We start from the raw sequence: 21731 nt of genomic DNA on the forward strand, positions 1-21731 counted from the left end.
ACCTTGTTAGTGCAAACTGCAACACTGTTATTGCTCAGTCTAACTTCTTCTGGCATAATTCTGCCAGATGTTTACATTTTGTGTCTGTCATTGGTTTAGACGTAGCATGCTCGCTTAGCCATGTGATTTATGTGGTTCTTGCAATCATGCCGCACGTTCCTATACTCAGCTGTTTGTATCTCTCTCTCTTGTTCCATTTTTAACACTGTTTTTGTTCTAAAACATTATGTACCAACTAGCCCTGCGGTAAAATCACAATGACAAACATTGGCTGACAGCCGCGACTGCATCTGTCCACCAGCTCTCTCTTGTTCAGCGATGTTTTCACCCTGCCGCACAGCTAAATCACCCAACCCTCTACCCAACTCGTCTTGTAGTAGGCTTTAGAAGCATGCAAATATATCATACATCTGTTGTGATTGATCACTAAACACCGGTAACTGCAAAAAACTAGGCAAACTTGAGCAATTCCTCCATCTAAGAACTCATTTACAGTGACAGCAGCAGACTTTCACAGTGGAAACTGCTACTGTTGTTGCGGCCTCAAAACATTTCTCGTATTCACGAGGGGAATTGGCCGCACAGGAGATAAACACTACACGCAGAAAGACAGAATGAAAGATAGATCAAAAAGAGAACACTAGGCGACACAATCATAGCAGTATCAGCTCTTGTGGTCTCCAGAATACATGCACAGGCGCCACCACCCTTGTGCAAATGACTAAGCACAGAGACTGCATGATAGCATGGTGAGTAGAGCTTTCTGCTGCGAACAGCATGTTACCAAAGAGACATGAGCTCAGATTACAGTGCGGCGGTGGTGTGCAAAATTTTGTCTTCATCCCAAAGAGAGGACAAAAGTAGCAATGAGGAGCCTACTGGACAATGACACAACAATGCTGACGAGGACACCAGTCACCAGCATTATTGTGATGACAACGGTCCTCGCCATCAGCATGAAGGAAAGGACATACAGATGGGCATTTCATTCAAGCTGTCACCTGCTGTTGCAGTAAAATAAAGTTCTCAACGTCGGAACAAGTTCTTTTGCAACTGCCAATTGCAGGAAGGCAGTCTCTCAGCGTTCAACCTGCTCAAAACTCCCAAGCAGGCCCAAACTTAAAAACCACACTGCCGCACAATGTTGCACACAAATACGAACCCCAGGTAAGTAAATACCTCCAGAAATGCTCTAACAATCGTGTAATGGCTATCATAATGGTATGCCATAGGTGAAGAAGAAGAAAGGGTACAAGAAATGCTTCACATACCCAGTTCATGACGACTGCTGCAAGTTCCACTGCCATAATGCTCGATAGACCTCTGTACCTCATCAACGACAGGTCCTGAATTTTCGGCAAATCCTAAGTAGTTGTAGGAACCCATGTTGATGGCTTTTGTCACTGTACCAGGCATCCTACACAACAAACGACAGAAGGGCCACACACTATGATCACGCTGGTGATAAGGGAGTCTGCAAGGTGCTCCAGTAGCAAAGGCAAGCTGCAATATATAGTCCCGCCATATGGTTAAAAATCCGAAGGACGCTTAAGTTCAATTTTACTGCACTAGGAAGTTACGAGCTAGGATTCAGGCTATCTCTGTAACGTCAGTCCGAATCCTGGTTTTAACAGCGCAATTAGACGGGGACACGAGACGACAAGATGACACCACGAGCGCTACCTCGGCAATGTAAATCAAATTTTAAAAAAAATTATCATTAGGTGGAATCAAACAAAGGTCCCCACAGCTGTAATTCAGGTGCTCTGGTTCTACTCCACAACTGCATCGCATTGCCCGCAAGAAAGATTCGTGTTAGTAGTATTACCTTACTCGTAATTCACAAAATGGTTTTAATGGGTCATGTTAGAGATAACCCCAAAAATATGAAATCCCTTCTTTTCTGATTGAAATCTATTCTCAAAAGTTATCATGGGCAGACCAAGCAAGGACTACTGTGCCTCTGTCTTCTCTTCTTCAGTCAGCACTTGCAGAAGACTATGTGGCTGCCAGGTCAGTGAGGAAGATGAAATACGTGCCACACACACACATACACCTCAAGGGGCAACAGCCAGCAAGGGAACAGTGAGATCAATCATGGTTAGGTGACTGCGTTCATTGGAATATGAAATCAGCCCACTAGTGTTAAGTCATAACTGCTGTTACAAAGATGCAGTAAGGCCATCGCATGCTTTCCTTCTAGTTTGCAGGAAACTGGCTAGGTGCATCTGCAGAGAATAATTGAAAGCGCCAACAATTTTCTATGGTCATTTTACTGAGCTAAGCAGTCATGAGCTAGGAATGAGGCTGTCTTGTTAACCGCAGGTAACATCACATTCAAACGCTTTGATGACATGCATAAAATAAGGAAGAAATTCCCCTCGTTATTTGAGTTCAAACCAAGAATTTTACAATTCTGATACGGACACTCTACTACTACTTCCCCAAGACAGTTCACTGCCCAAAACATAACATAATAGGTTGCGTTATAACTTCCCTTCACTAGTTCACGAAATGGTCTAATGGGTCACATTAGAGGTAGCATCAGAAAATAGAAGCTCCCTTCTTCTGTGATTGAAATTAAGCCTGAAAAGTACAGTTAAGTGAACAAAGTGTGTTACATTTGTGGTTTGTCAGCATAATAAGCAGAGCGTTCAGAAGAGTATAACTATCACGGCCTCCAAGATTTACAATGCCACTCTAGGCTGCCTCGACGCTCATGCCCCTGACTTGCTGCATACAGGAAGCATACATACACAGCATGCCTCCATTTAAGCCAACTTCACAGAACTGAAGAGCTGGCGCCATCACAATCCCTGCTGTATGTTTTGTTGTCGAGGTGCACGTCTTTGGAAGGATTGTTCCTAACCCATGCATCTCACATGGTGGAGAACTAACTTCCACCATGTCGCCAATAATCCAATCCGCCATTTTGTGAACGAATTTGTCCACTTGGAGAGGCACAAGGTGACAAAGTTACAAAGCAATGGACAGTGGCATTCAAGCGAATAACAATCTTCAGCATTCCTTCGGCAAACATTTGACCAGTCGTATGATTGGAATTGGTCATGTGAAAGGCTGCATGCTAATGGAGCTGCTTAGCATAGTCAATGACCAGGGGCAGTGAAACCTGTATATTTCATGAGAATCTCGGATCTCACTTAAGTTCACAGGACATGACCTACACAAAAGTCCAGTTGTTGTCATAACTGACACGGTCCACCAGATCGATGACAGCGCCTGGAACACTGCATATGGGTTGATTGAGGCAGTCACGAATGCGTCTATACACGTTGCGCGTGTAGAAGCTCTCGAAGCTCTGGTACAGAGGAACGTATCCCTGTCAGGAGAGAGCAAACGCTGGTGAGTACAGGCACAAAATGCAGCTAGTTGAGGTCTGAAATACAACGCAATATGCACAGAACTAGTGAGGTTCGGGTCCAGCAATGTAGTCAAATAAAAGGACTTGTCTACCCCCAAATGCACAACTAATTCTATAAAGCTAACACCCCTGACACATGGGCGAACTACAGTCCTTTGAAGTGAACCCCTTAACTTGACGCTGAAGGACTCCTTGCGAAAAAGAATTTCGCCGTTGACACAGGGTACGGCATGGTCTCCTCTATATTTTTTTCAGAAAGTGCACCAGGAAAACAAAAGGCGCTGCTCCTTTAAACTGAAACAGACAAAAAGTTACAAAATTGTGCATCTTGACAATGCTAAGCAAGAAAACATAAAGCATAAAAAAAAGAGAGAAAGCATGATTCATAAAAGACCTGCCACAGCATTACCATTCATACATTCATTATCATCAGTGTAGTTTTTTTTTTGTTAGTAGCGAGATTAGAATTTCGTTCAACAGCAACGGGCAATGAGCGAGCATGCCACTAGCACTGGAGCATGCCAAATCTGGAACGCGCATCAGGAGCCTGACCAGACATGCACTCCAGACCGGTCTTGGGTAGAGCTACAGTTTGCTAGACACATTTAATAGTTAGCGATAACAACGCTGCCGTTACGAGCTATACTTTACGTGACACGTGCAGTAACATGCAGTGCACATCGGTCGGCAAACTGCCCACATATTCTAGTTCCCTGTAACGCTGCACCGACGAAGCTGGATGGTCAGAAAAATATGCGGACAAAGCTGCCCGAGGCAAATACAGTGATGTGACGGTGGCGAGATCTGCAGCAAGGACAGTTGCATACATTTGAAAGTATGGCTGCAATAAAAGCTCACTGCGAGACAAATTAGCCACCTGCTAACATTAAGAAACACTTTTAGAAGCAATAAAATTATCACCAAAACAACAAAGTGTTTTAACTTTTGTGTTGTTGATGGGCTGCACACGAGTCTTTACTTTTACACCCATAAAGTACTAGTTTGGATAAGCCCCTTTATACAAGGCACCCTAGCCAGAAAGGAGATACTCCTTTGTCATGCGTCACCTCATGTGAGCACCTTTCCAGCAGGCTTCCCTTAGTTCAAAGAACTTTATAGTGCCCGTGTGTCATGGTTGTAAGTAGGTAAAATCAAGATTTTGGGCATTCAAGCCAAATATACAAAACATCAGCTTTTTCAAAAAAAGCCTCCAGTGAAGCTTAGGAAGACAACTGGACCAGCTGGTGCTTTCTTTTTTTTTCAGAAAAGAGATGTAACTTTTGATGCTAATTACCAATTACATCTCAATCTATAAGTAAGAGGAAATGTCTGCAGAATAGAATTATTGACCCAGATTAGCATGGGAGCTCTACACATGTCCCATCAGGTAAGGCAAAACAGGAGAGGCCAAGCTGTTAATTAAAACTGCCCTCGTTACACGTCATAGGCACTGATTAGCAGTGGCTACATGTTGTGCATAAGTAGTGCTCGTTTACAAACATGATTTCAAAATTAAGTGCACTTTCATTACCTGTAGCATTTGTTTTAGCTAACTTTCAGAAAGACAAATATACTTGTCTTCCACAAGCTTGCTGCTGTCAGCAAGCAGAGCCTGAGTGGATCAGGTCATGTGCAAGCTTAATGTTGTCATACTTCCTCATGGTTATCATTGGTGCTTTCTTTCTTGAAGTTCTGTACAAATTCAAATACACAATTTGCGACAAAACACTTCCATTCACTACATGCTATTGTAATTTAGTACCTTTTGTTGTTTTCAAGTTTAAATTCCAGGTATATACTGTGAACCTGTATACTGGTATAATGTCCCACTTCTTGCTACAGCCTGTGACAAAGGCGCTGGTGCAGTATATGAATGAATGAATGAATGAATGAATGAATGCCAAAACGAGCCTTGCTTGTGAGACCACAAAAACTAATTACTGGACAGAAGGCAGCTATCTTTCCATCACCACAGTAGCACCTCAAACAGCATAGCATATTCAGACCCCGAAAACTAATTACTACAGGGGTGGCAGCTTTATTGCTGTTACCACAGTTGCAGCTCAAGTAGCACAGCGTATTCACGTCTGCCAAAACGTGACACAATATACAGCAACCTCGAATATTACAAGCACAAAAAGGCAACATGGCCAACTGTGTACTATACCTCACACACGCACTTTTTTCCTCTCTGGAATGCTTGCCTTAATATAACTGGTTCCCATGTTCTTAGGTAGGTAATGTATATATATTTAAATATATACACTCCGAGATGATGCCTCCAATGTTTACATCCATGGAAGACACAATGAGAAGGAATGAAGAAGCCTGTCAAGAACTTGATGCATAAGTGAAGCAAAGCAGATGAAAGTAATCAATATTCATGTAACTCATGAAACAGCAAGTCAGTTCTTAATCTGCCATCAAAGATGCACTGCTTCTTCGTGCACCAGAACTTGCCTTCCGGTCAAGCTCGGTAGACATGTGTGTTTCTTCGAGCCCCGTAGAACGCATGAAGTCCCGGATGTGCCCAAAGATGCCCAGGATGACATAGCTCAGATATGTGCTCAATGCCATGAGCAGGGGCGTCTCCTCGAAGTAGTCTTTGCCCCGAACACGCGGCTTCTTCTCTTCATGCTGCACGTGAAAAGAAAAGTCCTACCTGCAGGTGCATCTAGTAGGAGCATTCTAGCGGGTAGTAACTGTGCTTGATTGCTGGTAACATTGTTTGATGGCTTGCCATCTTTACCATTAAGATTTTACAATGGTATTAATTAACCTTCAAATCTTCCCTTTAATTTTTGGCAGCACAATGTTGAACTCCCAAATGTGCTGTGTGCATTCTTTTATTTTGAAGATTTGTCTAATGAGCACTTTCAGTTTTGCAAGGACAGTCGCGCAGCATGACATCACATGCAAGCAGTGGGAGGTCTCAATGGAAATTACAACAGAGACATCTTGGGCTACACTTCCTACTGCTTCTGCAAGTCAGCAAAGGCCACACGCTCTCATATTCAATGCACATCAGAGAAACTAATTTTGCGCACTTTGTAGGCACTCTGCGCCCTAATTTGCAAGGTCATGCTGCTGTCAGGCAAAGTAACCTCATCCAGCCAAGAAACCCGAGCCCAACTCTGTGCTGCAGGATTCGGCAGCGCAAGCAGGCATGCAGTATTTTGAAGCCAATATGGCAGCCAACACATGAGCCGGTACAAGAGCCCCATGGCCTGATAGCCCAGGGCAACACAATATTTTGATGAAAAAGGAATAGCCGACTTGTTTGCTGCCAAAAGATAAGAATCGCTAGCTTTCCATGCAATGTGGCAGGTTACCGAAGCCTTCTTTTCCGACAACACTGGATGCCTCGTAGGCATACACAATACATGAGATGACTGTTTATCAGCTAAGCCACCAACTGCACTTCATGTGTTTCTGAACCTGAGCTTTTGCACCCATGAACGGGCAGCAAAGAGGCTTATTGACAGCACAGTGTAAAACGTGCAGGTGGTTCCCAAAAGAAACACAAATTAATTGCCGCTTGTGTGACCTCAATGCCAAGAGCTATGCAACAAGGCAACAATAAATGTATTTTTAGCTTACGCTTCTTGACATAGTTATGCTTTTTGACTTATGTACTTCTTTAACAATGGTCACTTACCAATGTATTGCAGTTTGCACATTCATTTGTTTATCTTCTATTTTTTCAATATTGCTGCATTAAACGATGTTTTGTACACCAATGTATATATTTTTTCGAACCCAAGGTCCTGACGCATTCATTGACTTTGGTATCCTTGTCTGCATACTATTTGTACCAAATCATTGCTTGTTAACAGATAATAAACTGAAATTGAAATAGAGCGTGGTGCTCCACTTCACCTGCTTTTCAGAAGGATGGTTTACCGGGCGAGTTGGTATTTCATTCTTGAGGCTACCAGTACAAAAATAATACTTCATACAAAGGTAAGAAACGTGAACATAGTGCTGCCAATTTGCTCTGGGCAATACAGCAATTAACGAATTATCCACGTCATTTGTACATCCCAGTGAAAGGTGTGTGAAGTCATGAAAAAAAGAATGGTACCGCAACCATACACTGACACCTAAATGTGGAACCAAGTCATGTCACACAAAATGTTTTTCAGTATTTACTGCCTCGCACATCTGTTACTTGGAACCACCTTATCAAAAATATTAACATTAAATTTTAATGATAACCTGCTCCTTCCCAAGTCATTAGCTACTATTGTATAACTTGCAGCTCCTGTATCCCACATGTTTTCCTTTCACTGCACCGATATTTATCTTACATTCTTTTTGTAACAACTTTCATTTTTAAGTTATGCAAACATGAAGGTAGGATAATTAAGTCGGTAAAAGTGGTCCTATCATCTCTAAGCTGCTGATTTCTGGTGCACTGCATGCTACTCAACACAGTATCAGTCAATGCTGACATCCCTGCAACAGTCTAACCGCAGCAACGTGGTGAAATGGGGCATGTTGTCTGACATTCACTGTGGAAACGGAGGATGTGGATAACGTTCAATCTTTTAAATCTTAACACTTAAGTTACCATTACACATTGACTGGCCACACATTCAACAAAATTCAAGGATCACTGAATGTTGCATTCTTTTATAAATTAATTAACCACAGAAAGAACCGAGAATGTGCATTAGCTACACTCTGTCAAACTTGAAAATAAACACTTACAGCACCCAGTGCTACCAAACATGACTTGGTTACAGCTGACTTCTGTTGACTTCTGTCCAACTGAGGCCAAGTACAGCTTCTTGTCTCCATTCTAACATTTCAGGCCATAAACACTTTAGTGCAGCAATAACATAATCTGAGCAACAATAGACTAATTTCTTCAGCATTTATTTATTTGCCACATAAACCCCATGCTCTTTATACCAAGCTACTGGTAAAGTGAGAATTAGTGCGGCAATTCTGCATACGTGTTTTATTCAAGCGATGCCGCAGCTTGAGTTTTCTAGTCTGTTCCCTTTTATTTATGCTTTGGAAAAATATTACAAGAAAACCTGAAAAGAAAAATGCTTTCCTACACAATAAACAATTTGCATCAAGGTCAATGAGAGTCACATTGTCGGCACAGCCCCCTTTACTGAGCTCACTTCCAAATGCCCTGCCAATTTATGGGAGCCTGCTGGGAATGCACAATTGCCTAGAAGAGCTTCTGACTACCTGGTGCAAGTTTCAATACAGACCTTTGCAGCAACGTGATACACAGGGGAAGTGGGATAGGCTAGTTTCTGGTGCACAGCGCTTTGCAGTGCACCAAAAACTGCAGAGCATCAATTTTTGTGCAGAGGCAACAACAAAATTTTTTAAAGTCATTTTGTTTCCACTGTTTCCCCACCCTATTGAAACAAACGCTGAAGCTAAGATTGGTAGCGTACACTTTCGGAATTGCAAAATGATTCTCTCTTGCAGTTAGCAAGGATTTTTTATGCCATAATGGGTGCAGAAATGAGAAGATAGGTAAGGATGAATATCCTACATATAGTGAGCGCTGTGACCACATTGCAAGCTGAGTTTGATAGAGGCTGCTCAATCACTTACGAAAATAAGGATAACATGTGAATGACCTTCCCTGCAGCGGCTATACACCTGTAGCAATCTGCTGCTGATCACGAAGTCATGGGTTCAAATACCGGCTGCCACAGCCACATTCCGATGAGCCACATTCTGATGGAGACAGAGTGCAAGAAACACTAATGTCGTGTCTTGGGGTGCACGTTGGGATACTCCAGATCAGTTTCAAATAGTTTCAAGTGATAAAGTGGTTCTTAAAAACTCTAATTTAGGCAAGTTCATGGTAAGATGTCAATTATTAGAAGAGAAGATGAAGGCCAAACAGCTATTTTATAAAATTCGCATCAAAGCCCCAGTGATGGTAAATTAGTGTAATGTCATGGACTTCAATGTGTTTTCTCATACTAGGGCCACTGTGGTGCTGTAACAGCTACCCAAACTTTCTAAGTTCTGTCTTTAACTATATTAGATGGCAATGTAGCCCATCTTTAACAGAATTAACGAGGCCCAAGCAGACACCATCAAGATCTATTAGGTCAGAGTAAGTTCGTGTGAAAACTTCAAAGCCGTGGCACTACCTGCCTTTTGTGCTTGCATCATTTCTGGTTCATCAAGCTTCCTCTCATTATAAAATTGGCTTTTCATGGCATTGAAGAATTGTAATTAGCTATTACAGCTATATTTATTTTTCTCATTAGTGTCCCTTTAGGATCCTAAACACACCAATCAATACATGGAACTTGAAAAACAACATCGCAACTTTTGTGAGGGTTCTCTAGTATACAAAAACATTACTGGTTCTAAAGCTGTCATCACTTCCACTGTTGGAAAAATAAAACAAGGGGAGAGTACAGCCCTTCATTTTCTTCACTAGTAATTCTTCCTCTTTAACCAAAGGAGCATGAGTGCAGCTCTGGAAGAGCTACCAACCATTTAAACTGCTTTAATGTCTTTAAGAAAGCCAAGTGCGACATGTGTATTGGGTATCGGCCCATTAAACATCCTCCAATCACTGGTATTTATCGCAGAAGAAAAAGGAATGCCATGGTTAACCACAAGTACTTGTACGAAATTCTGCAAGTATTCAATTCTCACAACAGTAAAATACGCAGCAGTATATAAAGATCCTTGGTAGAAACCATCCCAGGGGGGACTACCGATGTTGGTGCAATGAGCCGTGAAGCAACACCGTATTTCCACCGCTGAAACATGTCATGTATGAGGCGTGTACTACAGCCGGGCTCCTTTCTCACATTTCCCTCTGAACATGCTACACCATCCAGCGGTGCCACTCAAAGTCCGTGTGTCACATGTGCCTGAATATATATGATGTGGATTTGTTTCCCCTAAGTAGAGAAATTTTATTGGATATTTTTTTATTCTCTCTCTCTCTCTCCTTTAGTCACATGCTCAGTGACTTGGTTCAACGGGGTTGGTCCAAGTTGGTCCGACGACCCAGTTCCCTCAGAACAGCAGCAACTATGCTCTACCCATCAGATCACGCACTACCCAGTGACCCAAATTGCGGTGAAAAAGATTAGATACGGACATACATACAAAGAACTATATGAAATTCCCAAATAATGAAAATCACATTAATATAGAAGCACAACCAGGATCAAGCAATAGTCGTTTCCTGTGATAAAGGCAGATTTCTACGAGAGCTCACAAAGCAGTACTAGCAGAAACCCCGAGAGGTCCTAAAGATGAGTGCATCTGTCTTCTTACTTTAAGCCCTTCCATTTAAATACGGATCAAGTTGTTTTTATAAAAAAATTATGACAGAAGCCATCTCAGGATGACTGTCGACGCTACTGTAATTAGCATTAAAGCAATGCACTGACACACTGCTTTGCCCCTCCTAAATGTGTCATGCATGAGGCGTGTATTGCAGCAGGCTCCTCTATTGTGTTTTTCTCTGAGCATGCTGCGCCATCTAGCACCACCACCGCTAACTCCGTGCGTATATATAGTCAGACAAAGATTGCCTGAATATATAAGAAAAGGGTTTTATTTCGCCAACTGGAGAAATTTTCAAGGTACCCTCAGCACAACAGCCCAATGCTCTAAATGTCAAACCATGGACTACCCAGTGAACCAAGTTGGAGTGCAAGATGTTAGATGTGAACACAGAGACATACTGCAAACAGGGCGAAATTCCCAAAGAATGCCAATCGAATTAAAACAGATTCAATACTATTAACAACTGTATGTTAACAAATCGGCAAGGTTCTGACTTTTTTTTTTTACATTTTCATAGGTTACTACATCTGTTACTTATTTAAACTGATAGAAACATCAAATAGGTGCAAATTAATGGCTGAAAAATACTGGGAAGTATATACCGCGAAAAAATCGCGGCCACTCGCGACATGTTGAGCTACCACAAAAGCCACAGGATTCTAAAGGTGACATACATGCAAATGACGCAGGCATAAACGTAAAACCAAAACGTATTCATTTATCCTGCCCGGATGGTATCAAATTATTCGTTAAACTTGAGATACTGTTTTTTTTTTTTTTTAGATTGCAGCATGCGAGGCAAGGTCAATGACGAGAAGCGTTTCTGCTTACGCAAAGGCGGTGAAAGACGACGCCCGTTTCCAACGCTATCAGTGGCGCGCCGATAGTACAGCGTCACCCGTTTCCTAGCAGCTATGCGGTACAGTACAGCACCAAGTGAATGGTCAAAGACTGTGACAGAAAGAGTGCCATTCACTGAATATTCGGAACAAAACAACGACAATGAACAATGCGATAAACGTGCTCGCGTTGGCAAACATCGAATGACAGCACAATAAATGCGAGAAATACCCGCGTACCTGTTTCTGCATGGATGGTATGCTCTTGCGGCGTGCAGACGGCAACGAGCTACCGGAGCTGATCGTCAATGATCCTTGTCGGTCGGACGCTCCGCCGAGGCACAAAAGCTCACGATGAATGAAAACTTACTGGAAATAGTCTAAGGCGCGCTGTAGAGCAGAATGAGGACGAACCTCTGCTAGACGAGCTGCGCGATCATGCCTGTCGTTTGTACGGAGGGAGCTGAGCAGCGCTAAAAAAGTCAAGGCTAGAGGAGCATTACGTGCCAGCCGTGCACACTAGAGAGGCTTTCGAAAGGCCGAACGGGGGCAGTAATAAAACAAGCAGACACGCACAAGGCTGGCGATCGCCGATGCGCTCACCTCGCACCAAGGTTTCGGTAAGCAGCGGAGACCTCGTTCTGTCAATGGTCCGCGGATGAACGGCACAATTTCGGTCGGAGCGCACAGCGCGTCAGCCAAAGGCTAAGCCAATGCCGGGCTAGGGGCAAATGCAAGTGTAGCGTGACCCGCAAACAGCACGCCTACGCCACTATCATAGGATCGGAGACGCAAGAAGAGGTAAAAAGAAAAAAAATGAAAGCGTGCGCTACCTGGGTTACGTTTCCGGAGCACCTCTGCCGAGGCACAGCCTACACAGCGCTAGCACGTACCTTTGCATTGGCTTCACTTTTTGGCGTTTCGCTGTGGGACACACCGTTGCAGTAGTTAGAAGTTTTGTCCAGTATTGTTGTGTCCTCTTCTCTGAGACCCATGACTTCAGTTCTGATTTTTTGTGGACGTCCGATTCCTTTTTTTTACTAACTGGGAGGTGCCGGGTCCCGGAGACAGCTCAGCCGCACATCTCCACCTGGCGCGCTGGCGCGTGATGCTTGATGCATACCTCAATAGAGCTGCCCATCTCACAACCATTGCTACGCCCTTAAACATAAATCATAAATGTCACTGCGCCCACTACTGATGAAAACAACATAACGTATTTGTCCTTAGCATAACACGTTGCTGATAAGCATCAGTACGTCCTAGATAATTTACTATAATGGGTTTTATACTGTAGTTTCTGTTTCGTTAATGGCATGACACAGAAGGTGGTGACGTAAAATCAAAATATCGTGACGCCGTAACACATGACCTAAAGACGAAACCGAAACTGGTCTTTTTTAAATCAATTTACACTATCTTGACGAGTTGTAAATACTAAGTTAACACTCCTTTCAACAAAAACAAGAAAATATAGGTGATTTCTCGGTTGCATCTGACATTAATCAAATTTCGCAGCAATATTGGATTTTATAATCTAGACTGTTCATGACTTAGCCCGGTTACTTGCCCCGTTTTTTACCTCGGGACCAAATCCAATGTTACTATAAACTTTGTCCATGTCTGTTGCACACCTCATCGCTTCCGCCGTTGAAAAGACTTTTCAAGAACAGCAGACGCTCCGGAGGTATGAAGTACGACGCCATTTTGAAATGGTCGCGTGACGACGATTTTGTTTTCTTCTGTGATTGGCTGGCGGAGTAGCAACCTCGCTCGGTTTGTGTGCCTTAAACTGCTGTATTTTTTAAATGTTGTATCCTACTACATTCAAATACATATAAAACGCAGAAATACCCGCCGCGGTAGCTTAAATATGCGGCTATGGTATTGCCCGAGGTAACGCGTTTGATCCCGACCGCGGCAGCCGGATTTCGACGGGGGTGAGATACGCGATCAAAGTCGCCGTAAAAATGCATTGTTGTTCCACTTACTTTTTAAAGAAAATGGTCTTCTATGCACAGAAGCACGAAAGTAACTACAGTAAACTCTCAGTTGTACGAACGTCAGTTTATCGAATATTTCAGAATAACGAACTTTTAAAACTCCCCGGCAGTTTTCTTTCAGATTCTATGCAAAAATATTTCACTTAAACGAATTTCGGAACAGTTAATATTTCAGTTTAACGAACTCGCTCAGAGGATAGACTCCGCGATGTGGACAGAGATCTGTCATCAGCTGGAGGTCGATAGCAATACTTCGTTTGAAGACTATGCAAAGTGTGGCAGTGCATTGATTACCTGTGCTGGACATACGGATCTGGAGATTGTTTCCAGGGTTCGTCCTGAAGAAGAAGAAGAGTGCGACGAAGAAGAGGCAACTGCCGAGCCAGTTTCAAGCCCTATAATTCTAGCTGAGGTTGTAGGGTACATTGGAAAGTTGAGAGACCTTGTGTCTCAACAGCAAGCTGTGCCAGAAGAAGTGTACAAAAACATTGACTCTTTGGGCAGTTTTGTTACTTCCTGTGCTTTAAATGTACAAGTGCAGAAGAAGATTACAGATTCTTTTTCTAAGTGAAAAAGGCAGCATTTTAACCGTTATGAACCTCGTACTTGTCGATATGTACAAATTCTTTTCAGACATTTCCAACACTATGGATGCCATGTCTGTTGCTCCATGAATTGCACTTCAAACTTTTGACTCTGTATGCCATGTCTTATGTTGGTCTAGTGAATATTCAGTTTAGTGAACTTTCAGTTAAGTGAACTATTTCCTTCGGTCCCTTGAAGTTCACTCAAGTGAGAGTTCACTGTACTTCGTCCTAAACTTCGGGAAATAATATATCGAAATTGGTGTCATCCTGGCAATTCATTTCAAGTGGATACGTCTTGCAAGCTCACCGGCTAACATTTGTGAATTGAAATATGTGCCGTAAATTAAGTAATTAATTAAGATCACAATTAGTGCATTTAGTTAATTAGTTGAGTATGTATTTTCGATTTCACGTGCAAGTAATGTCCACCTCCCTGAATAATCCAGCTCAAGAACTAGGAATTATGTTATCTGCAACAACCGACTTTTAAAAATTCCGTAAAACTTAAAATGATCACCCTGTCTAATTGCTTACTATACTTGAGCCTGCGGGCCGCCCAGGAACGAAAACATATTTTTGAAGGATTAAAAACATTAGAAGTACTGTTACGTACTATTTTTGCCCACCACTACATATATGCTTTGGGACCTGTTATCTCTGCAGCACGTTTTTTCCTGTGCATAATACCTACTGTTTTAAGATGCCGTAGATACGTGTGTTGGCGGCGCGGCTTGGAAGTCACGAATATATCACATGATTAGCTTCTGCGATCAAAATGCAAGTACCTCCAATTAAAGATGTCAATTTCTGAAGAGATGACCGCATATGTGAGCCTGTCAAGCAGTCCCCCTCTTTCAGAACCCCTCCCTAGTTTCTGTATGAAAAAAACGACAGCAAAAGTTCAACCAATTTCTATGCTGCTTCAAAACAATATATATATATATATATATATATATCACAGATCCGCTTCTTACTGTAGGATCTGCACAACGTTTATAGATACTTTGGGATCTGCATTTCAGGTAGCCAGCCCTTTGACTCTCTCGATGACTTCGAGCTGGCGCTCTAGAAGTGACCTTCTAGTCTCTCTTGCCATACTGCGACGAATCGCTTCGTGAAGCGAACAACGCGTCCCCTCGGACAGACCAGCTGCCACGCCAAGGCGAGACACGTTTGTCGAAATAGAGTGTCAATGGATGGTACACTGCCGCCGTCCACGACGACGGGAGCAAGAAACTCCTGGAAACGGGGCGTTCCACGCCGTTTCCTCGCGGCCACTGCTACCCGCCAAGCCGGGTCGTTTGACGGACGCTCCAGCTAATCGCTGGGTCATCCCAGGAACCAAGACGCGCCAGATTGAGTCAAACGTGGCAATCCCTGTCTACGAAACTACCCTCTGTTCTGTGTGTTCAGTGAATAAAGGTGTCCGAGTGATTGTGCGCACCCTCTCCTTCGAAGCGGATCCTTCGGCGATTTTGGACGCTCCGACTGGACAAAGGTGTGACGGCAGATTTCCCTGGATTTCCCTCAGAAAGGACATCTTCCTCCCTTCAGCAACGTCTTTAGCGTGAATGAGTCGGGCGACGGCATGGGCCAGCTAAAGTCCCTCGGCGGAAACGTGTATGGAGGGGCTTTAGGGCCAGCTACCTTTTTTTACATGCCCGACCCCAACTCTTACAATTAAGATGCGGCGTTCCGCGAGAGGTGACCGGAGGAAGCATTTATCGGGAAATTAACAGGATTGCACTGCCTGCAGGATGGGCTCGCATCAAAAACCACATTAAGAACCCTCACTAGTACACACCGTGTCCAGGTGAAAGGATCAGCGCACGAAGTCGATACAGTCTCAGGGGTCGTCCCATTTTACTGTCACACCGCCTCCGAGACCGACCCACTCTACTCGGCAAGAAACGCACCCAAGGATACGAAACTCCGAAGAGGTCATATATGCCCATGGGCGCTGTGGTCCGGATGCGAATTGGGAGACGTTCGGTAATCGTCACGGTAAATTCGCACGACATCGATTCTATCATCTATAGATTCGCAGACCAAGGAGCATCCCGATGCACGTCGTTCACGTTTCGCACAGTGTGCTCGACCGAGTCGGCGATGATGATCGCCAAATGGCGTCCTTTTTAAACCTTCAGAAGGGTGGTTTGCTGGGCAAGTTGGTGATGCATCTTGACGTGGGCAGCGCGAAACGACAGAAACGAAAGGAAGTACGAACAGCGCAACCCTTTAAGCCATGGATGCCGACAGGTACAGACACTGCAGTGAGCTGATTAGGTTTTTTTCTGTATCTATCGTGCCTAAATTGTTCCAAAATTTTTGAAGCGGTTAGGTTCTACCAAAAGCTCTCTCTCTCACTCTTTCCCCCTCTCTCTCCTTCTCTCTCTCTACGTGGTATTTTCCCTGCCTGAGAGGGTAACGCCTGAGGCAGCCCTCCTCCTCTTCGACTGTCACCCACTCTCTCTCCCTCCGGTGGCGAAGAGAGAGGGCACCAATGGCGGGAGAGAAGGATAGTCACCTTCAATAATGTTTATTTTTTAATCATCACGCTGATGAAGGATATCTTAGTTTCATAAACAGACAAAGCAGAGGAACAAGTATAAGGGTGATCAGAGAAGCAATGAGATTTAGGAACCTAGCATGTGCAGTTTTCGCAATTCGATCGGCGTACACTGCAGAAAATCTATACCTGTTCTTGCATATATATTAAGTAGTGTAGGCATTTTGTAGGAAAACTTGTCTTTGGAATAATTTGTTTTCGGGGTTATCATTTTCCACATTTCTTTATATGCGTATATGCGAAAGGTCACGTAGAAAATGTCGATTTTCTTTCACTTCGCGCCTAATCGCTACAGTTAACTTATAAGCGTAAAGGTTGTGGACACGTAAAATTCCAGCCTGCTGAAACAATTCACCCGTGTGGGCATCATACGGTAAGTTAGAAAGTATTCTGGCATATTTCTTTTGCATCAGCTATAGTTTTCGCAAGTTCGCAGAAGTTGTGGAGCCCCATAGCAAAAAACAATAGGTGAGGACTGAATGAAAAAGTGATTTATAAAGTAAAAGATTTACTTTAAATAGCATCGCTGTTTTACAGCGCTATGTCATACCCACAACGCGCGATGACTGGTTCGGTACCCTGTCGATATGTTCGTTCCAAAGCATATTGCTTGAAAACGTAACTCCCAGAATTTTTATATGATTTACCAGCTCAATTTCAGTATCACCATACGTAAGTTGCAAATGATCGTTTATTGGCTTATTATTATTTTTTACCTAGATAATACCGCCTTTGTTTTACTTGTGTTAATGCTTAAATTATTAAAACATGACCAGTGTTTTAGTTTCGCAAGAATCTGGTTCATTCTTTCCTGCACTGTTATACTGTGTTCAGCGGAAACAAATATGCTGACATAGTCGGCATATAGAACCTATGTAGCGTCTGGATAAATGCGAATTAAGTCATTTATGCAGGCTATAAAAAGAAGAGGCCCTGCGGTACGCCCTTAGAAATAGACTTCAGCTCTGAGCAGTTCCTGTCGATCTCGCCTACCCGTTTGCCATGTTTTATATAACTTTTTATTAAGTCTATCGAATGACCACGATTTCTATAGCACTGTAATTTCTGAAACAACGTAGAATGCTGAATATTATCAATCGCTTTGGTAAAGTCTACACACACACCTAGCACGACATGTTTGTTTTCAAGCTGGGATAGAATAAACTCTTTTCGCTCCATTAATGCCATTTATGTAAATCCGTGTTTTCCGAAACCTATATGTTTTTCGAGAAATTGGTACAGTTGACGGTGCGCAACTTTTTCTAACCCTTTCGAAGGAACTGGCAATATAGTTATGGGCCAATAGTTACGAACACCATTTTTATCACCCTTATTGAAGAAAACACTGCCTTTTGCTATCTGCATTCTTGCAGGAACAACTGCACTCGACAAACAAAGATTAAATATATGAGCAATACAAGGGATTAATATAATATAAGTAATATAATGGCGTCGCCGCGTAAGCTTCCGCACCGACACCGTTGGTGAAGCCTGGGCAGCCATGACCTTCGATATCGGCGAGAGAGCGCTGTAGACCGCGCGCGTCGCTCGATCTCGGAGGCCATGTATTAGCGGCTGGGATGCGGTTTCGTCGCTATCGTTGTTCAGGGCGCGTTGCCGTTCGCCATGCCGTTCACTTCGCCATTCGCTTCACCAGCTCTTTATCGCATACATTGTAAACAACGATTCGCGTAAAGTTTTAAATCACTTAAAAGGGGCCGCGGCCTTCTCCCCATTTAGCTCAGCAGCAAAAAAAGTGTCTAAAGTTTTTTTTTTTTTTTTTCTTTCTTTCTTTTTTTTTTTTTTACAGCGAAACTGCAACTGAGCGCTTCAGATGCCTGAGGAGCTCAAGAAACCGCGACTACAGGAAACGTCAGCTGTCGACGTCGTGTGATGTCTCCCGGTCTGACCCACGCAAATCAAACCGTCTTCCCTATTTTGGCGTGCGACGTGCCTTATTGTAATTGGTACACTCCTTTGCAAACTCCTCGTAGCTGAGCACGAGGTCGCGGGATCGAATCCCGGCCACGGCGGCCGCATTTCGATGGGGGCGAAATGCGAAAACACCCGTGTGCTTAGATTTAGGTGCACGTTAAAGAACCCCAGGTGGTCGAAATTTCCGGAGTCCTCCACTACGGCGTGCCTCATAATCAGAAAGTGGTTTTGGCACGTAAAACCCCATAATTTCATTTTTTCAACTCCTCGTACTACCACACATTTATTGTAGCTCCGAAATGCTCGAAGGTTTAAAACGAAGCTTTTTTTTTCTTTTTTTTTCTTTTGAGCACCTTCCCATACGGACTTTCTTGACCGCGGCTGTTGTATCGCCGATTATTATTTTGCGGGTATATATATATATATAGATACGTGGTCAGCATACAAGGTTTGTGCGAGCCAATGCGTGAGCATCGTCATATAATGATAATCTTTGTATATATATATATATATATATATATATATATATATATATATATATATATATATATATATACAAAGATTATCATTATATGACGATGCTCACGCATTGGCTCGCACAAACCTTGTATGCTGACCACGTATCTCAAGCTCTGTTCTGCGTAACAATATGTTTAACTTCCAGCATAAAATCTGCATGTATTATGGCGGCTCACAGATATATCTCTAATGCCCATTGTGATATTGCCGTTGTGACACATGTGGTACAGAATCCCTGAATGCTGCTTGAAACGTGTCGCACACTTCTGCGCATACACCTGTAATCACCAAATTGTATGCATCGTCGTTAGCTGTAAACTATTCAATTAACCGCTTTACCGAAGCTTTGCTCCGCATAGATTCTAACGTATGCGTTGAATCTGCACGAGCTTCTATTACAGCCGCCCGTTCTGCTTTCCCATCACCCTCAGTTGTTTTTGGTGGGTGTTTGAGTAGGTATTTCCTTCGTTTATGTATACACAACCAGGTATTTGTATTACTTGACTAGGAGTACGAGACGCGTTGAATTGATTAATGCATTACTCGTTCCTTCATTAAATACCATATTCCCGAGTTCTCCACGTAAAAAGAAAATTTAGGCCGCGACGTACTGCTTTATGGCGACTCGTATTCGCGAGCCTCGGTAAATTTCCTCCGGTGTCAAACTATATTTGTCGTCCGCCTACGTTAGATTAGGTACCCTCGTTTGCAACATCTGCAGCTGCCCGCTTGTACAAATGTAAGATAAATCAAAACTTAATTTAGTATTTTTCCATTCATCTTTTCTTTTTCTATTCCCTCAACATAAAGCGTGAACTAGAATGGAGCAGTGGGAATGCTTGCTTCTCTACTCGGTGGAATTCTGATAGTTCTGTGCATCTTCCGGCTTTCCCAGGCGATTTGTACTCCAAAGTACTCTTGGGCTGGTTGGTAATACGTAGTTACACCAGAGGCATAGCGCGGGAAGTACGATCGACAAAGACTAGACAGGACAAGCGCTGGCTTGTCCTGCCTAGTCTTTGTCGATCGTACTTCCCGCGCTATGCTTCTAGTGTAACTACGATTTGTACTCGTTCACGGACAAAGCTGGCGTACGTGCCTTCGCATTTGAGGGTATCCTACTGCAACTGCACATTACACCGTAACATATATTATTATATAGCATAGTGTCTGCAGCGGTTACCCATCATCCACTTAGGACGTGCATGCCATGGGACAAAGACAGTTTGCGAAACTGTACTTAATTATGGGTATTAAACTTTTACACACACAGGTGCAGTTGAGAAGTGACCAACCCGAAGACTATACGAACGATGGCTAAAGGATAATACATCTTAAAATCACTTTTGCAGTATCTTCATGCAACGGTCCTCCATGCTTATAATGCAATTTCATTCCGGCATTGTATTCTGCGTGAAGAACCAGGCGAAAAAAAAAGACAATAGAAAAAGGACATCTCTGTCCACGTTTTCACAAGCTCCCCTAATATCTAGAAACACTAGCAAAAAGAAAAATAAAATAAAGAAAGGTCTTACACTCCAGGCTATTGAATTCCCCATAATGAGATCGGAGGAATCGTACAAAGATATTGTTCTCTGAGCGTCGGCCTGGCCTGAATTCATTCTGTAGTTGCCCCGATATGCAATTTTATCCACCCACTCTGACAAATCGATTTGTATGGCGCGCGTTCTTTCTGTATTTCACCGATGTTACTGTGATTGGCCTGTGTGAGCTCTTACCCTTATCTCCTTTGCCGTTATAGATTCGATTCATCCTGCTTCCACGCCATCTAATTTGACTGTTCGTTGTTATAATTACTTGATCAACGGCGTTAGTCAACTTTGTAATACACCTTGTTTTGTTTTCCATGTAATAAAGAAAAAAAAAAGACAACTGTGGCTTGCTCTTTCGGCCCTGCTGTTTGACCAACTGTATGGGATTTGATGTCATATACTGCCACGCCATGTGATCCCTTTCTTCCAATTTCGTGAAGGTGAATTTTTTTTTTCCTCCCCGCGGTGTTTTTAGTTTCCGGATCTGTCCACTCTGGAATTTGTCATTTCGTTTTTGCCGAACTTGGCACTAATAACCAATTCGAGCAAATCGTACACCCGTGAGCAGAGGTATACGGACCACAGGATCGCACAAGAAACAGAACTTCTTCGTAATTAACACGCCTAAACGGAAACTGTTGAGTGCACTAGAAAATTCTTAATGCCAAGTTTGGAGTGCAGGCTTTAATTTTAAGCTCCGCTAACTGACAGAGCAGAAAATGAGTTTTGCCGCGCAATCCATGGTCCGTATACTTTTGCTCACGGGTGTACATCAAAGGCTACGTTTACGCGAACCGTGAAATGAAATCGTGTCGAGTCGGCTTGTCGGGCCGAAATCCGGTTATCGGGTTCGCGTAAAAGCTAGTGGCCGACCGAGCGAGCCTCGAGACAAGTTCGCTCGACCCGCCAGCTACCGGTGGTAGACCTAACTGGCGGAGTGATTCGCCCAGTCCGTTGGTCAAAATGCCGGCGCGATCGGGTCTGGCTGGTCAGCTGGACTCTCGACTCGACTCGCTCGAGTCGAGCTCATGGAAACGAAGCC

General features: G+C 43.3%; 1 protein-coding gene across 1 annotated transcript in view; it reads right to left on the reverse strand.

Annotated features, from left to right (window-relative positions):
* lace (serine palmitoyltransferase long chain base subunit) overlaps positions 1 to 12637 on the reverse strand; it is a 28059-nt gene extending 15422 nt beyond the window's left edge. Inside the window, exons 1-4 of the mRNA XM_050180638.3 lie at positions 12417 to 12637; positions 5843 to 6019; positions 3186 to 3340; positions 1272 to 1417 (exon numbers count right to left, since the gene is read on the reverse strand). Coding sequence (XP_050036595.1) covers positions 1272 to 1417; positions 3186 to 3340; positions 5843 to 6019; positions 12417 to 12518 — 580 coding nt within the window. The 5' untranslated portion in view covers positions 12519 to 12637. The remainder of the gene's footprint in view (positions 1 to 1271; positions 1418 to 3185; positions 3341 to 5842; positions 6020 to 12416) is intronic.
* Positions 12638 to 21731: the final 9094 nt, after the last annotated feature.

The sequence above is a fragment of the Dermacentor andersoni genome, chromosome 7, assembly GCF_023375885.2.
Source record: "Dermacentor andersoni chromosome 7, qqDerAnde1_hic_scaffold, whole genome shotgun sequence".
In the NCBI taxonomy this organism is placed as follows: domain Eukaryota; kingdom Metazoa; phylum Arthropoda; class Arachnida; order Ixodida; family Ixodidae; genus Dermacentor; species Dermacentor andersoni.